General features: G+C 33.9%; 1 protein-coding gene across 1 annotated transcript; it reads left to right on the top strand.

Moving 5' to 3' along the window:
- Window positions 1–828: 828 nt before the first annotated feature.
- On the top strand, window positions 829–12,703 carry LOC123311221 (myb-like protein V). The gene is made up of 4 exons (XM_044895054.1): window positions 829–944; window positions 10,522–10,738; window positions 11,564–11,738; window positions 12,122–12,703. The coding sequence occupies exons 1-4, from the start codon at window positions 928–930 to the stop codon at window positions 12,325–12,327; spliced, it is 615 nt and encodes a 204-aa protein (XP_044750989.1). The 5' UTR covers window positions 829–927; the 3' UTR covers window positions 12,328–12,703.
- Window positions 12,704–21,745: the final 9,042 nt, after the last annotated feature.

Here is a 21,745-nt window from a genome sequence, read left to right as displayed (position 1 = left end):
GATCTTAATTTGCTTATAGTGAAACGAGGCAAATTTTAGTAGTCATATGACCAGATTTTGCTCAAAATCAGGAGCAATCAATTCTAGAGGGAACTACCAACTGGGCTGGTGTACAGTTGGAAGGTTTCTGTGAGGGTCTAGGCACAGTTGAGTGCGCAAATGGAAAAACATTCACCGATAGTTTGAAGAAAATTGTGAGGAACCATATAACGGTCTTGAAAATGGAACCAATTAAGGGGAAGTCAAACCATCGTGAATTATCACGAACTGATTATGTCAGAGATTGAAACTATTCTAAAGGCAAATTGAATATTTAATTCAATGACTTTCAGAATTATTTTTGTACTTATCACTTCAAAATTTTTTGCAGTATATGGAAAATTGAATCGCCGATGTTACTGTGTCTATAATTTTACCGATATATGGTGAAGAACTGTCGAAAAACAAATGATGAGTCAAGTTTTATAAACACTGACATTTAGCAAACTCTTTTGAATTGAACAAACAATTAAATCGAACAGATAAAGAACAAGCCTCTGCAGTGGCTTGAGTGACATCAATAAGACATCCTCTGACTTCTCTTTAAAAAAAAATTAAGTAGCGTTGAGGAAGAATCTGCATTTCTTCAAAAAAAAAATCTTCTGAGACACGAAAATGCTGGTGAGTTAATATTTCGACTGAAGCACTAAAAATACTTCAGATTTTTGTTGGAAAAAACGAAACAATCAAACAGAACACTCGATCAGTCCATTCTTGATGAGCGCTCACGCGAATTTGCTAGATTGAAACAGCCACCTGTAGAACCTGATTGGTCCACCACAAAGTGAAGGGAAAACGAACTCAGAATTTATAAATATGACGGTAGGTCTTGCAGACCGCTTCTAGTTATTGAATTTCGTCTGTGTTTGGAACATCTTATGTGTTAAAATGAAGCTTAGCATAGTGTAAGTTAATTTTTTTCGTTGTACACACATTTTTACGTTAACTAAAACTACTATCGAATTAGCGGAAACCAAAGACTTCGTGTGAAAAATCCTGGTGGATGAAGATGCATTCCTTGAATTTTCATGCATTCAGGAGAACCTTGAATACGTTATCTGTTAAATTTTTACAAGAGTTATTCTGGTGCAGTTCAACATAAGCACAAAGAGACAACCCAGGTTGTCTCTGGGTAATTCACTTCATTGATCATTCTCAAAAAATCGATAGAATTTGTTAGGTGATATTTCAGAATCAAATTAATTATCTAATCAAATATGATTGGTGTTTTATCTAATGCAATTTGTGAAAGTGCCTAAAATGTTAGCAGGTGACTTTTATATTACCACATTTAATGGCTTATCAAACTTTCATGAGTAGGTACTCACACATGATTGACGATAATTGATTTTAAAATTTACTAAGGTAGAAACTGATTTGAAATCGCGAGATTTGTCAAATGAAAATTGCTCTTGCTATTTGATGGCTGGACAACCTCCCTCTTAGATGTAGGATATAAAATTCAATTTTGAGTTATGTTTTTCGAAAAGATGTCTTCTCACACTGATTTGAATATTCCTTTTTGGTAATATTAGCAATAATTTCATTATTACAAGGGTTGATTTATATGAGTCCAATTCTTTTTGTTTGCAATAGCAAAATATTCAACGAATTTTGAACCCTCTGCGTGGTTTGAAAGATATATACTTATTAACTATCTATATAAATATCGTGATACCTGATTCAAACTTTCAATACACATGTAGGACTACATGAGCTGGAGTTACAGATGAATAGATTTTCTCTAGATGATCTAGGGATGGAAAGTCTCATAAAAGACGGTGTTTTGAAACTCAAGAGGGCATGAAGGATTAGGTATATCATTTCTTGGTGATTGATTTCAAAGATTTATTATGATAAATCAAAATCTTCCTCTTCCAAAAGAGGAAAATATAGAGGAATATAGTTTGTTTATGAGTAAGGAAAACAAAGAGTAGGTCGTGTTCAAACGATCAGATATAGTTTATATAGATCGCTTTTACAATTTGAAGTGTGGGTGTGATAATATGAAGAAACATTTGAAATGATAAGCCTACACATACCTATGTGAGATTTGCATTGTTTTCCTTAATTTCAAAGCAAACCTAGCAAACATATATATCTTCAAATGAAGACTCATTTCTTTAAAATGTTCTCATAGCTTTTTATGATTTTTCGACCATATCTAACCATTTTATTTGGGTACTTTGTTATAAATGTATTTGTAGAGAACTATTATTGAAGAATTTTGGATTTTTTTAGGGAATTATGAACTTACCACTAACCTATGTGATAAATAAATTGATTATTAATCAAAATGTGAAGTAAACATTGAGAACTCGACATTTTTAAGATGAAATTTTTGTGAAAAAAAGTTCTGGAAATGAAGATATAAGTTTCTTCAGATTCTTTCGGCGGATAATTATTTCTTAGAGTCGAAGATTTACAGTCTGAGAGTTTTTTCCCGCCTAGTCTTATTATCTACGTTACGTAAAATCTTATAAAATATACAATCATGCTTCTAATAGATAGAATGCATTACATTTGACCTTTTGAGCCAAGATGTGTCTGTTACCATCATAACAATTTGCGAATAGAACCTGCTGGAGAATTGAAGATGTGCCATTATCGAAGAATAAATTACCGATTTCATTGAATTTCACGTTACAAAAGATTCGATCGGCTGTTTGGATTTCACGACTAGCTATTTTTTACTGTCAGGAGAAAGGTTATTTTATACTCTCCGGAATGAATTTATGATCTGGCTGTGCTACACTCAACCTTGATGCTCCTCATAGGTTCTTGCAACTATGCAGGGTTGAAAAAATTAATCTGATATTCACAATGGAATTGGCCATGAAAGTATCAACAACAAGATCTGAAAAATAGTCAAATTTTTTTTGTGCTAAATGAATGAAATTTGGATATTTGCCCATTACTAGAAAATTGTTCTTTCAGAATATGTATTTCGTTTAGCTCCTCGATTTTTCTGGGAGATACGCTTATCGAAAGTTGGACTTGGAAAATTTCCGAAAAAGGTGGGATCACTTGAAAATTCGTTAAGATCAAAATGTTCCACTGAGGTCTATGAAATTTTCACAAGATATTCTTGAATAGTTTATCTAACCAGAAAAAAATTGAGAGTCATCTGCAGAGACCAGTTTTAGCGCAATGAAGTCGAAAACTCGGTCTTCTGAAAATCTCAAAAATAGTAAAAAAGTTGGTTGTAATTCCTGAACCTTCGGAAATTCGTTCTAAATTTATCAATTTTCTCAATCTACGATTCAAGGCAATGCAAAAAAGTGTTTGAATCGTTCAAATCGACCGACGGGTTAGAATTCTATGAATTATAGACGCGAAATACTGCATTCTACCGCCAGTTCTGAATTCTGTGGATTGTTCGATATTCAATTTCCTCTGTAAAGGTTCAAGAACTGTGACAATGAATTCTAGGGGAGCAGAGATTATGGACATGCACCTTTTGAAAATGTCTGCAATATTTTTGGTTCTGTAGATAATCTTTCTCGTCTTCTTAATCTTCTTGGTTTTTGTCAGTCAATACCTCCTTCGATCATAATCTTTTCCTCTAAAAGGCTTTATCAACTACAGGCGGGTGATCAAGTTAACATTAATTAACTGATCATCAGCTCACAAGGCCTAAACTTCTTCTTTGTGTTATTTCTATACTTATAACAAGAAATGAATGGGAGTATCTTCCATGTAATATGGTTAGTTGGTCAATAAATTCGTAATTGAGAACTGTATGTTGGGCGCGGACGACCCAAATTCTTGAAACAGTATTGCTGAAATCATTCAGAATATCTACTTGCGAACCTCCAGGCAGACAAATTTGAATATTTCAACTCAGGTTTCAGCCGACCGAAAAAAATCTCTTCAAATGTAGATTAATCATGAGAGAATGACTTAATTAATCCATTGATATAGTACGGTTCAATAAGCATTAACTTCTTCTGAAGGTTTCGTTTTGTAACTACCTATTAGTCCAATTATTTCGTAGATACCTATAGATACCTTTTGTGTTTTGACATGTATCAGATGATCTTCATTAATTGATATAACATCTATTTAACATCCAACTGAGATACACATGACATTAATTACGAATAAATAAAAATATGAGGCTTTATGAATCTAGGGTAGTTTTTTAATTAGATCCACCCATTGATGACTTTTACTTCTCATGAATTAAAATGTCGAACTGAAGTGGCTATGTAGATAATGCTCTGAAACCCTCTTGACAAAAATCACTCAATAATAGTGTCAGATATGTATTTAGTTACGTTTGTTAGCAACAATGCAATGATATTCGGTTTCGCGCTTGCTCCATCATTGAAGTTTCCATAATCAGATTTGATGAAACGTAAAAGTGGATTTGATACGAATATTTTTCGATTTATTGTGTCTAATGATCGAAGAATGATAAATTGATATCTACTCAAGCTATATTTCGGATATTTCCAATTTTTTGGCAGGTTTCTTCTGTAGATATGTCTCTTGTTACGTTTTTCAGCAACAACACAATGATATTCGGTTTCGCGCTTGATCCATCATTGAAGTCTCCATTCAGAATTAATGAAACGCCAGTAAAAGTGTATTTGATACGAATATTTTTCGATTTATTGTGTCTAATGATCTAAGAATGATGAGTTGCTGCCTAATTGGCCAATATTTTGGATATTTACAATTTTTTAATATGGTTTCTTCAAACAGATATATCTTTTGTTGTTGCGTTTCGTTTCTTGGTAAGAACACATTGAAATTTTGTTTCTATCTTTCTCCATCATTAAAGGCTCCATTCAGAATTGATGAAACGCCAGTAAAAGTTTGTTTGATACGAATGTTCTTCGATTTATTGTGTCTAATGATCGAAGAATAATAAATTGATGTCTACTCAACCTATATTTCGGATATTTCCAATGTTTTGGCAGGTTTCCTTCTGTAGATATGTCTTTTGTTACGTTTCTTAGCAACAACACAATGATAGTCGGTTTCGTGCTTGATCTATCATTAAAGTCTCCATTCAGAATTGATGAAAGGCCAGTAAAAGTGTATTTGTGACGTATATTTTTCAATTTAATTTGTCCAATGATCCAACCTACCTAAGTTGATTTCTACATAGCCCATAAATTTTTGATATTTATAAATTTTTGGCATGTTTTCTTCTGTACATATGTCTTTTGTTACGTTTTTTAGCAACAACACAATGATTTTCGGTTTCGCGCTTGATCCATCATTGATGTCTCCATTCAGAATTAGTGAAACGCCAGTAAAAGTGTATTTGATATGAATATTTTACGATTTATCGATGATCTAATGATCGAGGAATGATAAATTGATGTCTACTCAACCTATATTTCGGATATTCCCATTTTTTTGGCAGGTTTTCTTCTGTAGATATGACTTTTGTTACGTTTCTTGGCAACAACACAATGATAGTCGGTTTCGTGCTTGATCCATCATTGAAGTCTCCATTCAGAATTGATGAAACGCCAGTCCAAGTGTATTTGATACGAATATTTTTCGATTTATTGTGTCTAATGATCTAAGAATGATGAGTTGCTGCCTAATTGACCAATATTTTGATATGGTTTCTTTAAATATATCTTTTGTTGCGTTCCTTGGCAACAACACATTGAAATTTTGTTTCTCGCTTTCTCCATCATTGAAGGCTCCGATCAGATCTGTGAAAAAAGATTTGAGAGGAATAGTTTTCGATTTAATCTGTCTCCTATGATAAAAGAATGAAAAATTGCTAGCCACTGAGCCTATCGTTATGGATGAAAGCATTTTTTTTGAGGTGTTTTCTTCTGTATAGATATCGATTTAAATAGGGAAAGAAACAAATTTCAATGTTTCACGTCAAAGAAACAAATTGGTTCGGTATACAAGTAGGTACATTAGTAACATTCATTTTTATGATATGAAAATAATGAGGACCTGCGAAGTGACTAATTATTTCCTGTAGCTTTTATCGAGGAAACCATGAATTTCGACACCTAAATGATGACAGTCGACATTAGTCATTGAGAAATTAGAAATGTAGGTAGGCTACGGAAACAACTTTTTTGCCTACCGTAACAGTATCCCTTGTACGGCAAGAGAAGAATGTTATCCTGATCGATGAAAAAGGAATACACGGAATAACTGTTCATTTACTCTAGTAGCTTGATTCGACCTTCATAGAGCGAAAAGAACGGATCTGCTATAATATGTCAAGCAGGACTTAATGCATGCGGTTCACTATACTCGATAGCACTAATCCAGATATTTTAATGATTATAATTTCCGAGACCTTGAGTAATGGCTACCGTTTACCGATATTAATCGTATGTGTTGGATATTGAAAGAGCCCGTCTTTGAAATATTTTCGTCATGAATACCAAGCCACATTTAGCGAAGAAAGTAACATTTTCTTTCCAGATAGTACCTACGTTTTGAATGGTTAAAAGTTTAAGACTTTTGGATTTTTGCTGAGAAACTAGAAAACTGATGACAGAAATGAAATTGAGTAGACAATACAATCTAATCACAAAAAATTTTGGTAACGTTTCTCTAGGAAGCAGCCTCAAATTCATTTCACAAGACACTTTTTCCCTTACCTATTCATATTGAAGCATTGGAAAATTAATTTCGATAGCTTGATTAATTTTGAACAAATAAGATATCTTCTTATTTCTTGCCAAAAAGTAACGATTTTTCAGAAAAAAACGTTATTAACATCACAAAATTTTTTTGATTGCCTTCCTGCTCCCATAGAATGTCTGGATCCCTTTCATTCCATCAGTCACTTTTCATATGAGATCTTCAGGTGGCTGCATCTAAGCTACTCACTCGAAAAAAGAATTGACAAAAAAAATTCAAAAGCAAATTGATACATTTCTACATTTTCTCATCATTTGATATGAAATATAGGTAATATAACTATGATTTTATTAGGATTGACTCTTGTTGAGTTGAGTGTTTCGATGTTTTTGAGAATCATTATCTCCTATACTTATATCTACAGTGTGATACAATGAATGAATTTAGGAACTGTCATCTGAAAATTCTCAACCAGTTTGTATCGAGTTAATATTCACTCGAATTTTTGATTGACATTGTTATTTTTGTAAATATCTACTATTTATTTCTCTCCTCTGAAATTTCTTTGCTCTGTTCGTTTGGACACATTTATATACCTCTAGTTGAACATAAAAAAATCGATTGGGGGTAGTTGACTTGTTTTTATTTCAATTCAGAAAAAAAAATTCAAGGATATTGTCTCAAATTTTAAAATTTTCATCATCTTTTTCTCAATGTATGATTGTCAATCTTTTTTGTCCCAAGAGTTTATCACTTGATCGTATTGTTAGAATGCCCATTCAAAATCTAACTCAAAACGAGCTATCAATTTCGAGGTACTTTTATTGATATCGACCGCCAATCAAATGACTATCCGAAGTACTTAAATATAGGTTGGGTGATCCGAGAATCAAAACGATAACCAGAGGATAACGTTCGAATTCCTATGTTAATTGCCAAGTACCAATTTGGTAAAACCACACGAAACTTATCGCAGGTATAGAGACAGATCGGTGCTGTTCATGAAATCCAGTTTGCGAGAGTGAAAGTTATTGAATATTTTCAATTATAAAACGGTCAAAAATCGAATTCCGTCCTTGACATTTGATTACGATGGATTTTTTATAACTTCTACGTCACGCTTTAAATAATCCAATTAATTCGTGATATTTGGAATCTTCTTCGTGACACATTCTGCGAAATCGATACAGAGTGATCGTCTTCGAAACCATATCGGTTGCAGGTGAAGAATTTGATTCCTTCGTAAAATTCCGTGTGTGATTCTGATTGATGAATCTAGGTTATAAGATGATATAAGATTAGGAAAGCTATTATGCTATTATAAAATTGTAATGGAGCTGCTTCTGTATCTTGAAAAAAAAAACACCGATGTTACCTACCTTGAATATTCAAGTAGTAGTTTAATTTTATCTCATGTCATCAATTTAATCTCCTCATAAATCTTGTCTTCTCAGTCATATTATCTCATGTTGACTTTTATCTTCAAAAATCAAGTGATATAGCTCTACACTATTATAATATTTCTTTGAATTCATATTGCATTTGGATTGACATTGATATTATTGCATGTAAAGAATCTCTTAGCATACATTTTTTCAGGTTGACGAAAACTTTTTATTGAAATGAACGAAATTGTTAATTATCTGGGGAAGTTCCGAAGAGGTTATTTGAAAATTTCGTCTATATTATGGAATTCAATGAGCAGAAAGTGGATTTCGATCCTTATTCAATCTTCAATTATTTGGAGTTATAAAAATGTTATTAACATTATTACACTGAAAAAGAGTGAAGTTATTTCTCGAATCCATATGGATTATCTATCTATTGGGATATTATGTTACATGTTTATGTCGATCTGAAATGAAAGTTAGGTATTGGGTAACAAGAAATTAATAATATCTAGTCGATGTGGAATTAAAATTGAAATCTTGGTCGATTACAATTGGTTAATGTATCTTCATCGAATTAATATTCACTTTTTTGTATGATTATCAAAGTTAACCAAGTAAGGAATTCGAAATTCGTACATAAGTGACACTAAAATTCGTTTCCAATCATTCAGATATAAATGATGATTTTCTTCGCAATTTACATGCCTCGAACTTTGTATTTTGAAATATGTTAAAGGATCTTCAATTCTTCCTAGGCTCGATTTCAATAGATTTTCGAAGATACACTTCTCTAAAATATTTATAGCATCGTTATTGATGATGGAAATTCAAATTTTTTTTCACAACTCATTATCTACAGTTTACTAACTTTAAACTCACAACTGCTCGAATCAGTATTTTTTCAATTCATATTTTATTTGAAATGGTTTGAAACTTTGCATGCATGCAATATTCAGCATTCAGAAGTCTCTACTTCTTGTAGGAAAAGATACTCCTGTCGAAAGTTGTCCGAAAAATCCAGAAAAAGATGAGAACTTCCTCAAGACCAAACGGTTGCGCCGAGATGGGAGAAGTTCTTAGATTCATTACTAGAAGAATTGCTCTATCAGAATATGTATCACATTAAGATCTACGATAATTATCCTGGAAGAAAAACTATACTCGAAAGCTGACCTTCAAAAATTTCCCAAAAAGTTAGGTTCAGTTAAAATTTCCTCAAAACCGAACGGTTGCGCCGAAATGGATGAACTTCTCAGATTTATTACTAGAAGGATTGCTCTGTCAGAATATGTACCACATTTAGATCTACGATAATTATCCTGGAAGAAAAACCACTCGAAAGCTGACCTTCGAAACATTCCCAAAAAGTTGGGTTTAGTTAAAACTTCCTCAAGACCGAACGGTTGCACTGAGATGGGTGAACTTCTCAGATTTATTAGTAGAAGAGTTGCACTCTTGCAAATCTTTTGCTTGCAGCACAGAAAAATGAATGTAGGTTTGTCTAGCGCAACGTTTCAGTGCACAGAATTTTTCTGCTTCAAGAAATAAAGACCCAAAATGACAGAACAGCGAAAAGGGTGTTCGGATTGCACAGGATTCAGATTCGCAAACAACATGAAGGACTTCCGACCACCTTTTTCGTCATAAGGTCGTTTTCCTGTCCTTAACCTCCGAATTACTTTTCGCAAACACTCCGTGTGTCCCTGACGGCCAGTCAACGCCCTGCAACTTCCAAGAAAAACAGGTTCGGTTTGCGTATGAGAAATTCCAGAAACGTTTTCAAGGATGCGCCTCTCTTCTTGTGAAGTAACCGTGGAGATGGGAGTTCCGCACTGGAAATTGCGAGAGGTGAAAGTGGATAAGACGTTTATCATGAACATAGGTCACAAGATGTTGCGGAATCCTCGTTTCCATCATCGTCTGAGTGGGCGTCCGCATCCTTGGACTGCGCCACTGTCTGAGATTGCATGGACCTTAATTTGATTTTGTGACGATTGTTTGGTTCGCAGTTAGCACTTGTCTACCATCTACCTTTGAGTACTCAAATACTCAATGGATCTAAGATGATTTTTCTGGGAGATACTCACTTCTGTCAAAAGTTGACCTTCAAAAAATCTCGAAAAATATGGGTTCAGTTAAAAATTTCTCAAGAACGAACGGTTGCACCGGAGTCGATGAAATTTCGAGAATTTATTACTAGAAGAGTTGCTTTCTTAGGATATGTATCATATTAAGATCTGCGATGATTTTTCTGGGAGATACTCACTCCTGTCAAAAGTTGACCTTCAAAAAATCTCGAAAAATATGGGTTCAGTTAAAAATTCCTCAAGAACGAACGGTTGCACCGGAGTCGATGAAATTTCGAGATTTGTTACTAGAAGAGTTGCTTTCTCTGGATATGTATCATATTAAGATCTGCGATAATTTTTCTGGGAGATACGCTGTAACCAAAAATTTTATCTCATGATTGTCGTAACATAAAACACAGTCTGATTTTTCCCAATTACAGGCTATTTTTTGGGCTTGTGTGCTTGATAGCGCTATGCAGTGGAAGGCCTGCGGACGAAGGAAATGGTGACTATGATGATTACGCCGATGAACCAGCTCCCCCACCACCGAAGAAATCACCAGTGGCTTCCAGGGGATCGCTTCTGAACAGACGAAATCCTTTGACCTCCAGAAACGCAAAAACAAGTTCTACCACAGCAGCACCTCCACCACCAGAGGTAAACAATGTTTGCAGATTTTTCAATCAAATTCACATTGAAAAAAACCTTTTCTATTTGGATGTTTATGATTCTATAATGAAGTTTTTTCGTACAGGTGTCTATGTGCACTTGTTTAATGATATACTCTCTCAATTTCTCGGAATTGAATAATTTCATTGGTACCGTTCATATTATTTACCATGAAATCGGTAATACTTAATATAGAACCATGGGTGAATGTGTAAACTAGGACTGTTCTCGTAAAATTATTACACAACTCAAAACCGAACTATAAATGTATCCAATCGATCATCAAAAGTTGTTTCGTGGTGCTGCAATCAAAATTTACAACCCAGGTTGTCGGTATGAAGAGAAAATTTATCTTCACCACCATCAATCCATCCAATATTCAAAACGACTTGAGTGCACCCATAAAAATTCAGTTGAAATAAATGCACCTTGGAAAGTAAAGTAGGCGCAATACTCTTCCGAGAAATGGAGAAATTTGATGTACGTGGTAAACTTAGTATTCAAAGATCAACCCGGCGATTACAGTTTTCGTGAAATTTGGTGAAAGAGAAGGTCAACTTGATGAATATAAATGGCAAGATTTCAGATTTTTTGATAAGGTTCAACCAGCCCAACTGAGCGTAGTTTCAGATTCTTTGCATCGTTTTCCACCAAGAGAATTCGCCAAGATCTATTTCTTATGCTAGTCCACGAGCATGTTGAGACCTGCCATTCTCGGAAATTTTTTGATCTAATTCCTATGACGCTTGTTAAAATATAAAAGATTCTCACATTTATGATTATTCCATAATTAATTAAGACCTTTTCTTACAGGAAGAAGAACCAGTTGAGGAGGAAGGCGAAGAAGTTGAGGAGCAGCCAGTTGAACAACCAAGTTCCACCACTGAAACTTCAAAGAAATTCCTCAAAGCAGGCGTCGTCAGGCCTTTCAGAAGTAACGATGATCTTTTAGCAACTTTGAAAAGAAGAAGAGAACAAGCTGCTTTAAGTAAGTTCAAAGCTATCACGGCTCTTCTCTGAATACCTATCATTTTCTGAGATTTATTTCTCCATATTGAAAATGAGCCCGTTCTACTGATCTATTTCTTGAATATTTCGAAAAGGAAATTGCATTTTTGGTATTAAAAAAAAAATCGAATAGTTGTCAATGAAGGTTGAAATAAATCTTAACGAACTGAATGTTCCCTCCAAAAAATACTGCCTGCTTCGATTAATTCTAATTTGTAGGAAGAGGAAGGCTTCTGAGGTTGCATAAATAATACCGAACATTCTAAATCCAATGAAATCCAGTACTGGGTTGACATAAACATACACAAATATGCGCTAAATAACCTTATCATAGAATAATTACATCCATATTCGCATTTACAGACAAGCACAGTAAACCAGTTAACCATGAAGCAGAGGAGAGTGCACCATCAGAAGAAAAAGCAGCTGCACCTTCGAAGAACAAATCTAATGGTCGAAAGCGGTTCAATGCTCCCAAAAAAGAACAACCAGCGAATGACGAAGACAAAGAAGACGCCCCAGCACCTTCGTCTTCTAGGTCAGGCAGAAGATTCAGTCCTAGAAGTTAGGTAGAGAATGGGTAGCGAAGTTTTGAAAGAAATTTCAGGAGATCTTACATGTTTGATGGCTGTTCAAACCTCATGTTCGTTGGTCAGCTCTCATTAATGTATCTTAGCACCTTCATGTATATAAATCTAGGGATACGCAAATATATTATAATTCATAATGGATATTCGATGATTTCGAGCTTTTGCTTCACATTGGCAAGAAAGAATCAGCAACATTAAAACCGTTTCCTTCTATAAGTTGTATGGCATGCATGGTTGTTTGAAAAGAAAGTGTACTGTTAGTAATTATGTATTTTTTAAATTATTGTAACTTCGGTCTGATATTTTGACAAATAATATTGTAAATACATGAGAAATAAATTGGATTTTCGAAGTTTTCGTTGGTTTATTAGATAAACCCTGAATTTCTATCTATATACTTATTTATGCAGGGGTAACTAATCTGTTTAACTAGAAACGCCAACATAAATTTTAGGGGATTTGTACCACTCATGTGCTTTCGGAGACCAGTTGGGTCTATAAAATCTACATCTATAACATTTTATAGTATCTCACAGAAACAGGCAGGTATTACTAATTCTCATATAGAACTAAGAAATACTCCTTTATAGGTCCAATGTCTTGTCCATCTTCATTCATAAAATTTAAATCGATTCGTTTTCAATGAGAAAAGAGGCTCAGATAAGAGATTAATCAGAAAACTTGGATTTTTGAGGAGGATATCTGGGACTGATATTAAAATGGTTTTAGATCTCTTTTGTATCAAACCATGAGGATCTCCTTAGTAAGATATACGTTTTACATTTTTCTTTTTGCGTGGCTTCAAAACGAATCTCAGAAATGAAAAAATATTAGGAAAGCTACTCTAGTTATTTGTTGATGTTCATATTCATATGATTGAAATCGAATTTATCCCATATTGCGATGTTAATTCTTCACTTTCATGTTAGCAAAATGAACTGAAATCGAATTATGATTTATCAGCATGCCTTGGCTATATTTCTATTGAAAACAGTAGCAATTTAAAGTTTTGGTGACCGCAACTTAAACTCTTTTTGCCCATCTTCTATTGCGATATTGCTATTTTAAAATTGCTTATTATAATATTATATCTAGCTGTTATGATCCAGAAAAGTCAGTCCTCTATTTTCTGTTTCAGAAAATTCTAAACTAAACTAAGGAATGGAAAGTATATTTTAGTAACGAACTTAGGCCGTCTCTGTGATATAGGTTTTCAACTTTAATGAATCTAATGGATCCAAAAATCTCACGATTTCATGGATTTCTTTTTCTACTGATAGATTTATTCAGCTAGAAAACGTCACCAATGAAGATTTCAAATCACAATCTTCAAAGTGAAGGGAAGTGTAATTCGATGCTGAATGCAAATGATAGAAAGTACATTTACTAATTAAAGGTTCATGGGATAAGATCTAACAATTGTAGATTTCTTATTCATAATTGAATCAGAGTAGTCGAGTTAAATGAAAATGTACCAATATACAAAAGTTTTTAATTCTCTGATTTATGTGAGTTACAGAAAAAATCGATCTGAAACGAAGCATAGGTACTTTGTTTTATCTCTCGAACAAACGAAAACGCGGTATATATCGGAATTATATTACGTGAATCCTTAAGTGAGGTACCACCCACAAGATTTCAGCATTCACATCACAATGTGAGTTTATTGAATTTCTCTCTTCGAGTAGTTATTTGGCATTTCGAATAAATCTTCAATTGTATCTCCATCTCCACGTAACACAGTAGAAAGGTCATTGTTTGTCTTTTCGATTTGGTGTGTGGAAATATTAATCACTTCTAGGTTTTTCGTCATATATTGTCTCATATATGAGTTCGTCTCTATTATAATTTGAGAGATATGAAGATATATATATTTGTATTTCATAATATTGAATTATCCAGTGCACCCTTGTGTGATTCAGATCGAAGGATTTAAATAAAAGATTTGAAAGACTAAATTGGAAACTGTTTAAAAATCACATAATTTTTATTGCTAATGGTTGATAATCCTTCATTATTATATTAATATCAATTTGAGTACCTAACTGATTTTTTTCAATCTCATGATGGTATGAATTTAATGTACCTACTACAACTAAAAGTACTAGGTACAATTTTGGTACAATTTGGTAGGGATAAAAATGAAGAAATGATAATAATCTTTCAGATTATATTTTTAATGACAAGATATGTGGAAGATTAATGACACACGGAAGAAATGACTGATAACAAATCCAGAATTTCTGAGAAATATCATAAAAGCCCATGAGCAGCTATCAACAGTTCCATAAAATTGCAATTTATTCACATATATGTATTCTTCATTAGGCTACAATCTCGGTCATCGAACTAAACGATAAAAATGATAATAATTAATATACAGGTTTTGCACCTCTACTGCATTCGTCATTGCCTCTAGCCTTTTTTTTTCCTAAATGTCATTTGCCTGTGGGAGTGAGATTAATTCGCCAATTCAACTTTTGCTTTCCATAAAGCGACGTTGCCACCTCAGTATTACGATAGCCAGGATGTTATTTTTTTCTCAATTGCCAAATTGACATGGATACATAAGCTTTTAGAAGACGTTTCTTTCGAATTATTAATTTGAGACGTGTTTTTTATAGGTCATTTGTTTGATGAACAAAAACTACTGAATAGAGTCAGAATATCAAAATGTAAAATTTCATGTACCTATACCTAATTATTTTACAATATTAGTTATAATTTGACGTTGATTTTCATTTCCTCTAACGTAGTTTCAAGGTATTCATAAAAGCTTTCGTATTTTCTACTTCCTTCTTATAGGCCTTATACTTTCTGTTGTAATTCTTTCTCAAATGAAGGAGAGTTTAGATTCTTAGATGAAAATTGTCATATAATTCATCTGAGGGAAAATTGACCATATCGAGAAAAATTCACTGAAAATAGTTCGACCTCGAATGAACACAAGATACGAAACTATTATTCATAAAAATATTCGAGGAAGAATCGACAACAAAGCCAAATTCTGTTTATTGGATGATTCTGCACTTCCAAGGACGTCTTGTTCACTTTCTTTCGTCTGTATATTTCATGACCGAAAATAACAGCGCCTGAGGCATTATTTTCAACTTTTTTTCAATGATTATAATTTAATTTTCAATACGTGAAGAAGAGCCATTTCTATCCAATCATTATTCGAAACACGTTCTCCAGTTTCAAATATCGTACCTAAAGGTTAAATGTTCGGCAAATTAATCCTTTCAGATTTTTCAGACATCCTATTTGTGGTCATTTGACGAATGCGGTTGGAGTTAAAGGACATTCTATCAGGAATCTGTCTGAACTTTAGAATGAGTATGAATTATAATTAACATTCAAAAGAAAATTGATTTTTTCAACCTATTCTGCAATTTTTTTATGCATTTTAACGGTTGTTTCAGGCGATTAGGCAGATAATTAAAATAATGTGAAATGATACTCAGGATAATGAGAGGCTATTTCAATAGGTATAGGTATCAATTTTTAGAAGGAACCGTGAGAAGAGTTCCCGTTCCGCACATATCTAAAAAAATATGTTTATTGATATTTTTGAACAAATAATCACACTCTGCATTTTTGCTGCATCTACTGTAGACACTGTATAGATCCAGGATGATGATCGAACTCACTATTCTTGTTGCGACCGAAGTTATACCTATAACGAAACAATTTTCTATGTCGCAGCGTATGTATAATTTTTATTTTCAATATGTCCATTCTAAATGCACATAAATATGAAATGAGAAAGTTAACCTTCAGTGGCATAACACCTAGATGAAAATGTTATCACTTGAGTAATGCTTCATAATGAACCTATACACACTCCCACCATTTTGCAATCCATTATCGCTATCACAGCAGCCAACCAACCATCGAAAGATGGACTTTTTCGGAAATATTTCTCCTCATATCACCTCAGCTAACGCCGAGGATTGTTGTCAATAGGTTGGGTGACTGAAGGAATTCAACAATATCCCACCCAGTCATACCATTTTAATTGCAAATAGTGGAGAAATAATTGAATTCTTACATTGCTGACATATTTACCATTGCCGAACAGGTTTTATATGCCAGCAAAGTATATTATACAAACAACGTTGTACAATAAATCTACAGCAGAATCTGATAGACGAAAACATTGAGAATACGTGTTTTTTATTCGCTTAATAGCGGCATTTACAGTACAGTAAGAAATGGCTTTGTGTCAGACTCTTGTTACGTTTTTATCTGATGAATTTATAATTCCCTGATGTACTTGAAGATCCAGTGCAAGAATTCGTTTATTTTTCGGTCAGAAACCACGATTTTGAAATACTCTGGAAGAAAGATTGGGCAACATGAGAAAACTGGAAAAAAGTCCACAATAATTTGTATTTCCATCATTTTTCTGCAATATAGTAAATACCGAGAGTATGAATTTTGAGCATAACTTGGTGGTGGTGGTATCATGAATTCTGCAGCATGCAAAAAGGGATATCGATGAAAATTCAGGAAAAATGGAAAAAAAGCTGAGTAATTCGATAACGCACATATATTACGTGGATACCAGACAAGATATCATCCAGTAACCAGCCCGAAATGCGTCTTTGAATACCAAATTCAGAGCAGAAATCAGAATTGGCCTGATAGAACACGAAACAGACATCCGTTAGTTATTTTCATACAAGATCGTAGCCGATAAGCCCAACAACGATTCCTAGATTCATTTGTATTCAGTCGTTGTTCCAATTGTCGTGATTGAAATTACACTGGGCTGGGATATATCTCTATCGAAACTGCGTGTCGAGCTTTTATCCACATTCTCATTCTTACGAAACGACTGAAGAGTTTCCGCTGGTGGAAGCATGATGGAAATGGGAAACCGGATGTAGGTGCATGGTGCATCACTTTGTTGTCTTCAATATCAAGTGATCGAACTGGTAATTTTATTCTTGGGACCTCGAGGAAGTGCAGGAATCTTGGATGAGCAGATTCCCAAGCACATTTTTAGCGAATTTCTTGACGCAATCACGTGCTCCAAATATAATCACTGTACACCTTAAAAACCACTAGGAAACTACACAAATCAACCTTAGAAAACTAATATTCCCCGGAGGTTGCAGCTTTGATTAAATTTGGTCAACGTTTTTCGAAATTTTCATCTCTCAAAATGTGTACTTGTGAACCTCATCGAAGGAAATTGAAGCCATATACACAAGGTGTTTGTAACAGAAGAAACCTTCCTTATATCTTCAGATTCCACCAAGTAGAATCTTTATTTTCTTTATGTCTTTACCATGTTGATGCTCTAAAGCAGTCTACATTACAAGAAGGTTAACAGGAGACGACTAACTCAATACATCACTACATATACAAAATAGTTCCCTTTATAATACTTCAAATTGCTCACTTCAATTTTTGAGTAGTGTATTTTGGAGCATAAAATTACCAAGCGCCATACCCACACCAAATAAAAGCTTTTACATCACAGCCACTTTGCCTCGGCGTTACATCGAGGCATTGTTTAGACGTTTTTTCAATTTTTTTTTGGCTGTAGTCCTAAGTTGAAAATTCCGATGTTGCGCATTGTATCGGAGAAAGTTATTCGTGTTGCGCCAAGTGGGAGTCACCTTTAGAGCATTATCCAACCAGATTTGTATGACTAAGTAATTTCTTGATTGCTGGGTTGTATTCATTGACGATCTTTCGACCTTTAACCATAACCCACCTAGTGAAAATGATGATCTTCTTCGATGTTCCAAGGAGACATTTATGAGACGCTGTTGGGTTACAACAATGCATTCGGTTGGATAATAGATGTTGGTTAAAATATCAGACAAATTGCGAATTGAGTTATCAATGCAATTGATAGTCGTGAAAGTTAATATGATTTTTTTGAGAATAGTTGATAAATCAAAAAGTATCAAGTATCTGATTGAAAAATTAGGAGATGAAGAAGTGAACGCAGATACCATACTAGAAGACTTGTATGATGGAACAAGGCAGTAAAACATACATTTAAAAAATCAATGCACCGTTCGAAAAATGAAACAAACATTCAAAAAAATTACGACAAAAAATTTGACAGCAGAAATATGTCCACAGATTTTTAATTTATTGTCTGATGAAAGCGTCTCATATAATATCCAAAACCTTACATTGATTTATTTAATATTCATATTGTTTCGATATTGTTTGTTAGGCAACATTGCTTCAAAAAATTGGGTCTGACAAAATAAATAGTGCATGTGTAACTTCTATTGCAGCAGCATTTTTTTCATTCTTTGCAGTTTCAAGAAAGAATCAAGTGAGATTTTTCACGAGTTCCATTTGAAAAGGAAAATTTATCGATTTTCTAGCTTTTTCACATCTGTTGAATGTTTTTAACAAGACATCGAACCACTTGAAAGCATGAGAGAATGTGAATGAAAGGAGCATTTTATGCAAAAGGAATTACAGCAATCTAGATTTTGCCTTACATGGATGCTCTACTTGAGAAATTATCAAAACCAACAGTACCGATTACCAAATTACAAGAGATAGGTGACTTAATGAGGGAAGATTACATCAGATATTAGACCAGAGTCTAACAGTTCATGAGATAATGATTATGATAAGTAGTTAGTTTGGTATCAGACATTGAGTATGATATACTACATAGTTCATTATGAAACGACAGGAAAATCCTGATTGAAATGCATGAATTCATTCGAGAATATTGGGAATTTGATTTTTATCCTGAAAATGTTTTGATTTTTTCCTCATGAAAGTTCTTGGATCATTTCCTTACGAGATATGAATATACGGTTTTGTTTTCATAGTTCGAACTATGAGTTAAGCTATTCAGGACACTTTTCTCGTTTTTTGAAGAAATTTTTCCCTCCTACATTGTCTCTTTGACATTAGTAATCTTATACTCCAAGTAAATTTCATTCTCAAAGTCGAATATTAGAAAAACGAAAGGTTTGGGAGAAAAAAATGTTTGCTATCATATCCAAAAGGATATGACAGTTTCAACAACATATTCCACGACCTATCTTCCTTATTCAATTTTAAGGGGTTGGGTTTGCTGCTGTAAAAAAATATCCCGTTCAAGAACAGAATTGACAGGTCCAATAGATTTTCCTAAATCTTGATATTTCCACTAAAAAAGGACCTCTGTTTCCTTTTCAATGACTCTTTTGAACATTACCCGAAAAAGGTTGATTTTTGGATGATATGTAAAGAGATCCTTTTTTTTTGATAAAAAGCTGCACAGGACACTATTTTGATCCATATCATCAAAAACAAAGTGGTGAAAAAACTTAGTGTCACATCATCCCTATAAATATTATAGCCTGCTAATTGCTCCAAAGCGGTTTCGATAGTAGGTATAGATATACAACCAATGCATATAATTTTATGAGAAGATATTGAATCGAAGAAATACATGGATGACCGATTAATGGTAAATCCGTTTCGATTCTGAGAAGCTTTGACGTAGCGCTTCAGCCATATCCATAAATTTTAATGTTCTGCAAGAATGGTGCGCCAGGACTCGAAATGAGTAAGGCCAAATCCATGACTCTTTTTCAAAGCACCCATTTCGCCATTCCAGTCACTAGAAATCGGCGACATTGAGGTATTTCCTATAATTAGAATGGGTTGGGTACTCCTGGATACCGGCATGTCTCACTGTTCTCAATGTCGAAAAATTATCTCGTTCTTGCTGAACTGCATCTCATTTTGAAGTCTCTTTGAAGTGCCTACACGCAGTGCGTGTAATTTGGCCAGACAGGAAGCGTACACTTGGGAGTATTCTTGAATTCTCGACGATATGTTGCCAAGCCCCTTCCAGATTTGGAGGACTGTTTCATACCGGAAAAAAATAGTAGAAGATTCTTTTGATCTCAAGAATCTACTGTCTACCATATTTTAACAGTGGATTCTTGAGGTCAAAAGAAACACTTTTTTCCTTAATCTTTTTTTCCGAATCGGATCGGTTTAAAAGATACAGGCTGTTGATAAACCATTAAAAATGTTATTTTTAGTTCTATCTCACAAACGGTTTTATAAAATGAAATGAATCTAGGAATAGAGTCATTCGGGGTAACTGAGCGCAGTGGGTAAGTGTGCGCAGTGCGTATATCTCGACTATGCAATGTATGAAAGAGGGGTTCATTTGGGTGAAGCAAGGGCGCAGAATCGCCATATTAGTTTTTCATAGGAGTGCGCCGTGCCACGTTTCTTTAACTTTTTATTTGCAATCAATCAAATTCACTAGTTTTCTTGTTAATTTTTAGCATCTCTGCACATTCTGCCAGGTCCAATTTCCGAGTTCCTCAGTGTAAAACAATATTTTATTCGATCATGGGCATATTAATCTAAATATATAATAAAAAATTTTAGGTTCTCTTAGCTGCTCAACTCTATAAGAACGTCAATTCAAATTTTGGCTCACTGGGGAAAGTGTGCGCGGGTAAGTGTGCGCATAGATTCATTATATGGGCATTAGCTCAGTGAGGAATAAATTATGACATTGTTGATTTTTTTGGTTAAGACTCGATCAATATTGTCCTATTTGTTCAGAAAAATATGAAGAGCCACCAACAGGGGAATGTATCAAGTGTTGTGTTCACCAAGAATTGTGGAACGAACAATAATGCACTGCTTGTAAAAAGGCGCTTCTGTATTGACAATAAACAGCATTTCTCTAATATTGTAACATTTTGATGACATTATTTTGTAATTTGTTTTGATTGTGTGGTTCACTAAGCACTGCGTTCACTTACCCCGTGAGGGTGCGCACACTTACCCGTAATACGGGGCATGTGAACGCACTCCGACTTTCTCTATTAAATTCTTTTTTGCGGAAAGAAAACGTTTTTGTTTGTTTGCTTTTTGATGTTTTCTTATAGATTAGAAAATTCTCTATCTCATGAATTTGTTTTAATTTTCCTAGCTTCAACATTTGAAACAGGGTATGGCTTGAAAGGCAAAAGTGCGCACAGTTGCCCCGAATGACTCTATAGTTTCTCATTTATTTGATTAATCTTTTTCTAACACAAGGTATCACCCACGTCTTCCAGTTTTCCATTATGACTATTACGTACCATAGAAATACCAAAAATTCAAAGAACCCAACTCTTGAAACTAAGTTGGACGCTATCTAATGAATACTTGAAGGTTTTGTAAAATTAAAGTAGGTATTCGAGTAATTTGATGTTCAAAAATTGAAAAAGTATCTATGAAATTTGAAAAATTGGGTACTTGCATGCATAATATTATGACATTCAGCAGTATATTATGCATGTGGATAGAATATAATATAATCAATAAATCTTTGAATCTCTACCTATCTATGGCTCAAAGTTTTCTGTGCTGCAGCATTTAGAAGGACAAATGTGACACATCATGG

Source organism: Coccinella septempunctata, chromosome 4 (genome assembly GCF_907165205.1).
Source record: "Coccinella septempunctata chromosome 4, icCocSept1.1, whole genome shotgun sequence".
NCBI classification, from domain to species: domain Eukaryota; kingdom Metazoa; phylum Arthropoda; class Insecta; order Coleoptera; family Coccinellidae; genus Coccinella; species Coccinella septempunctata.
Note: the sequence above shows the minus strand (reverse complement) of the source record. Positions and strands in the feature narration are given on the sequence as shown.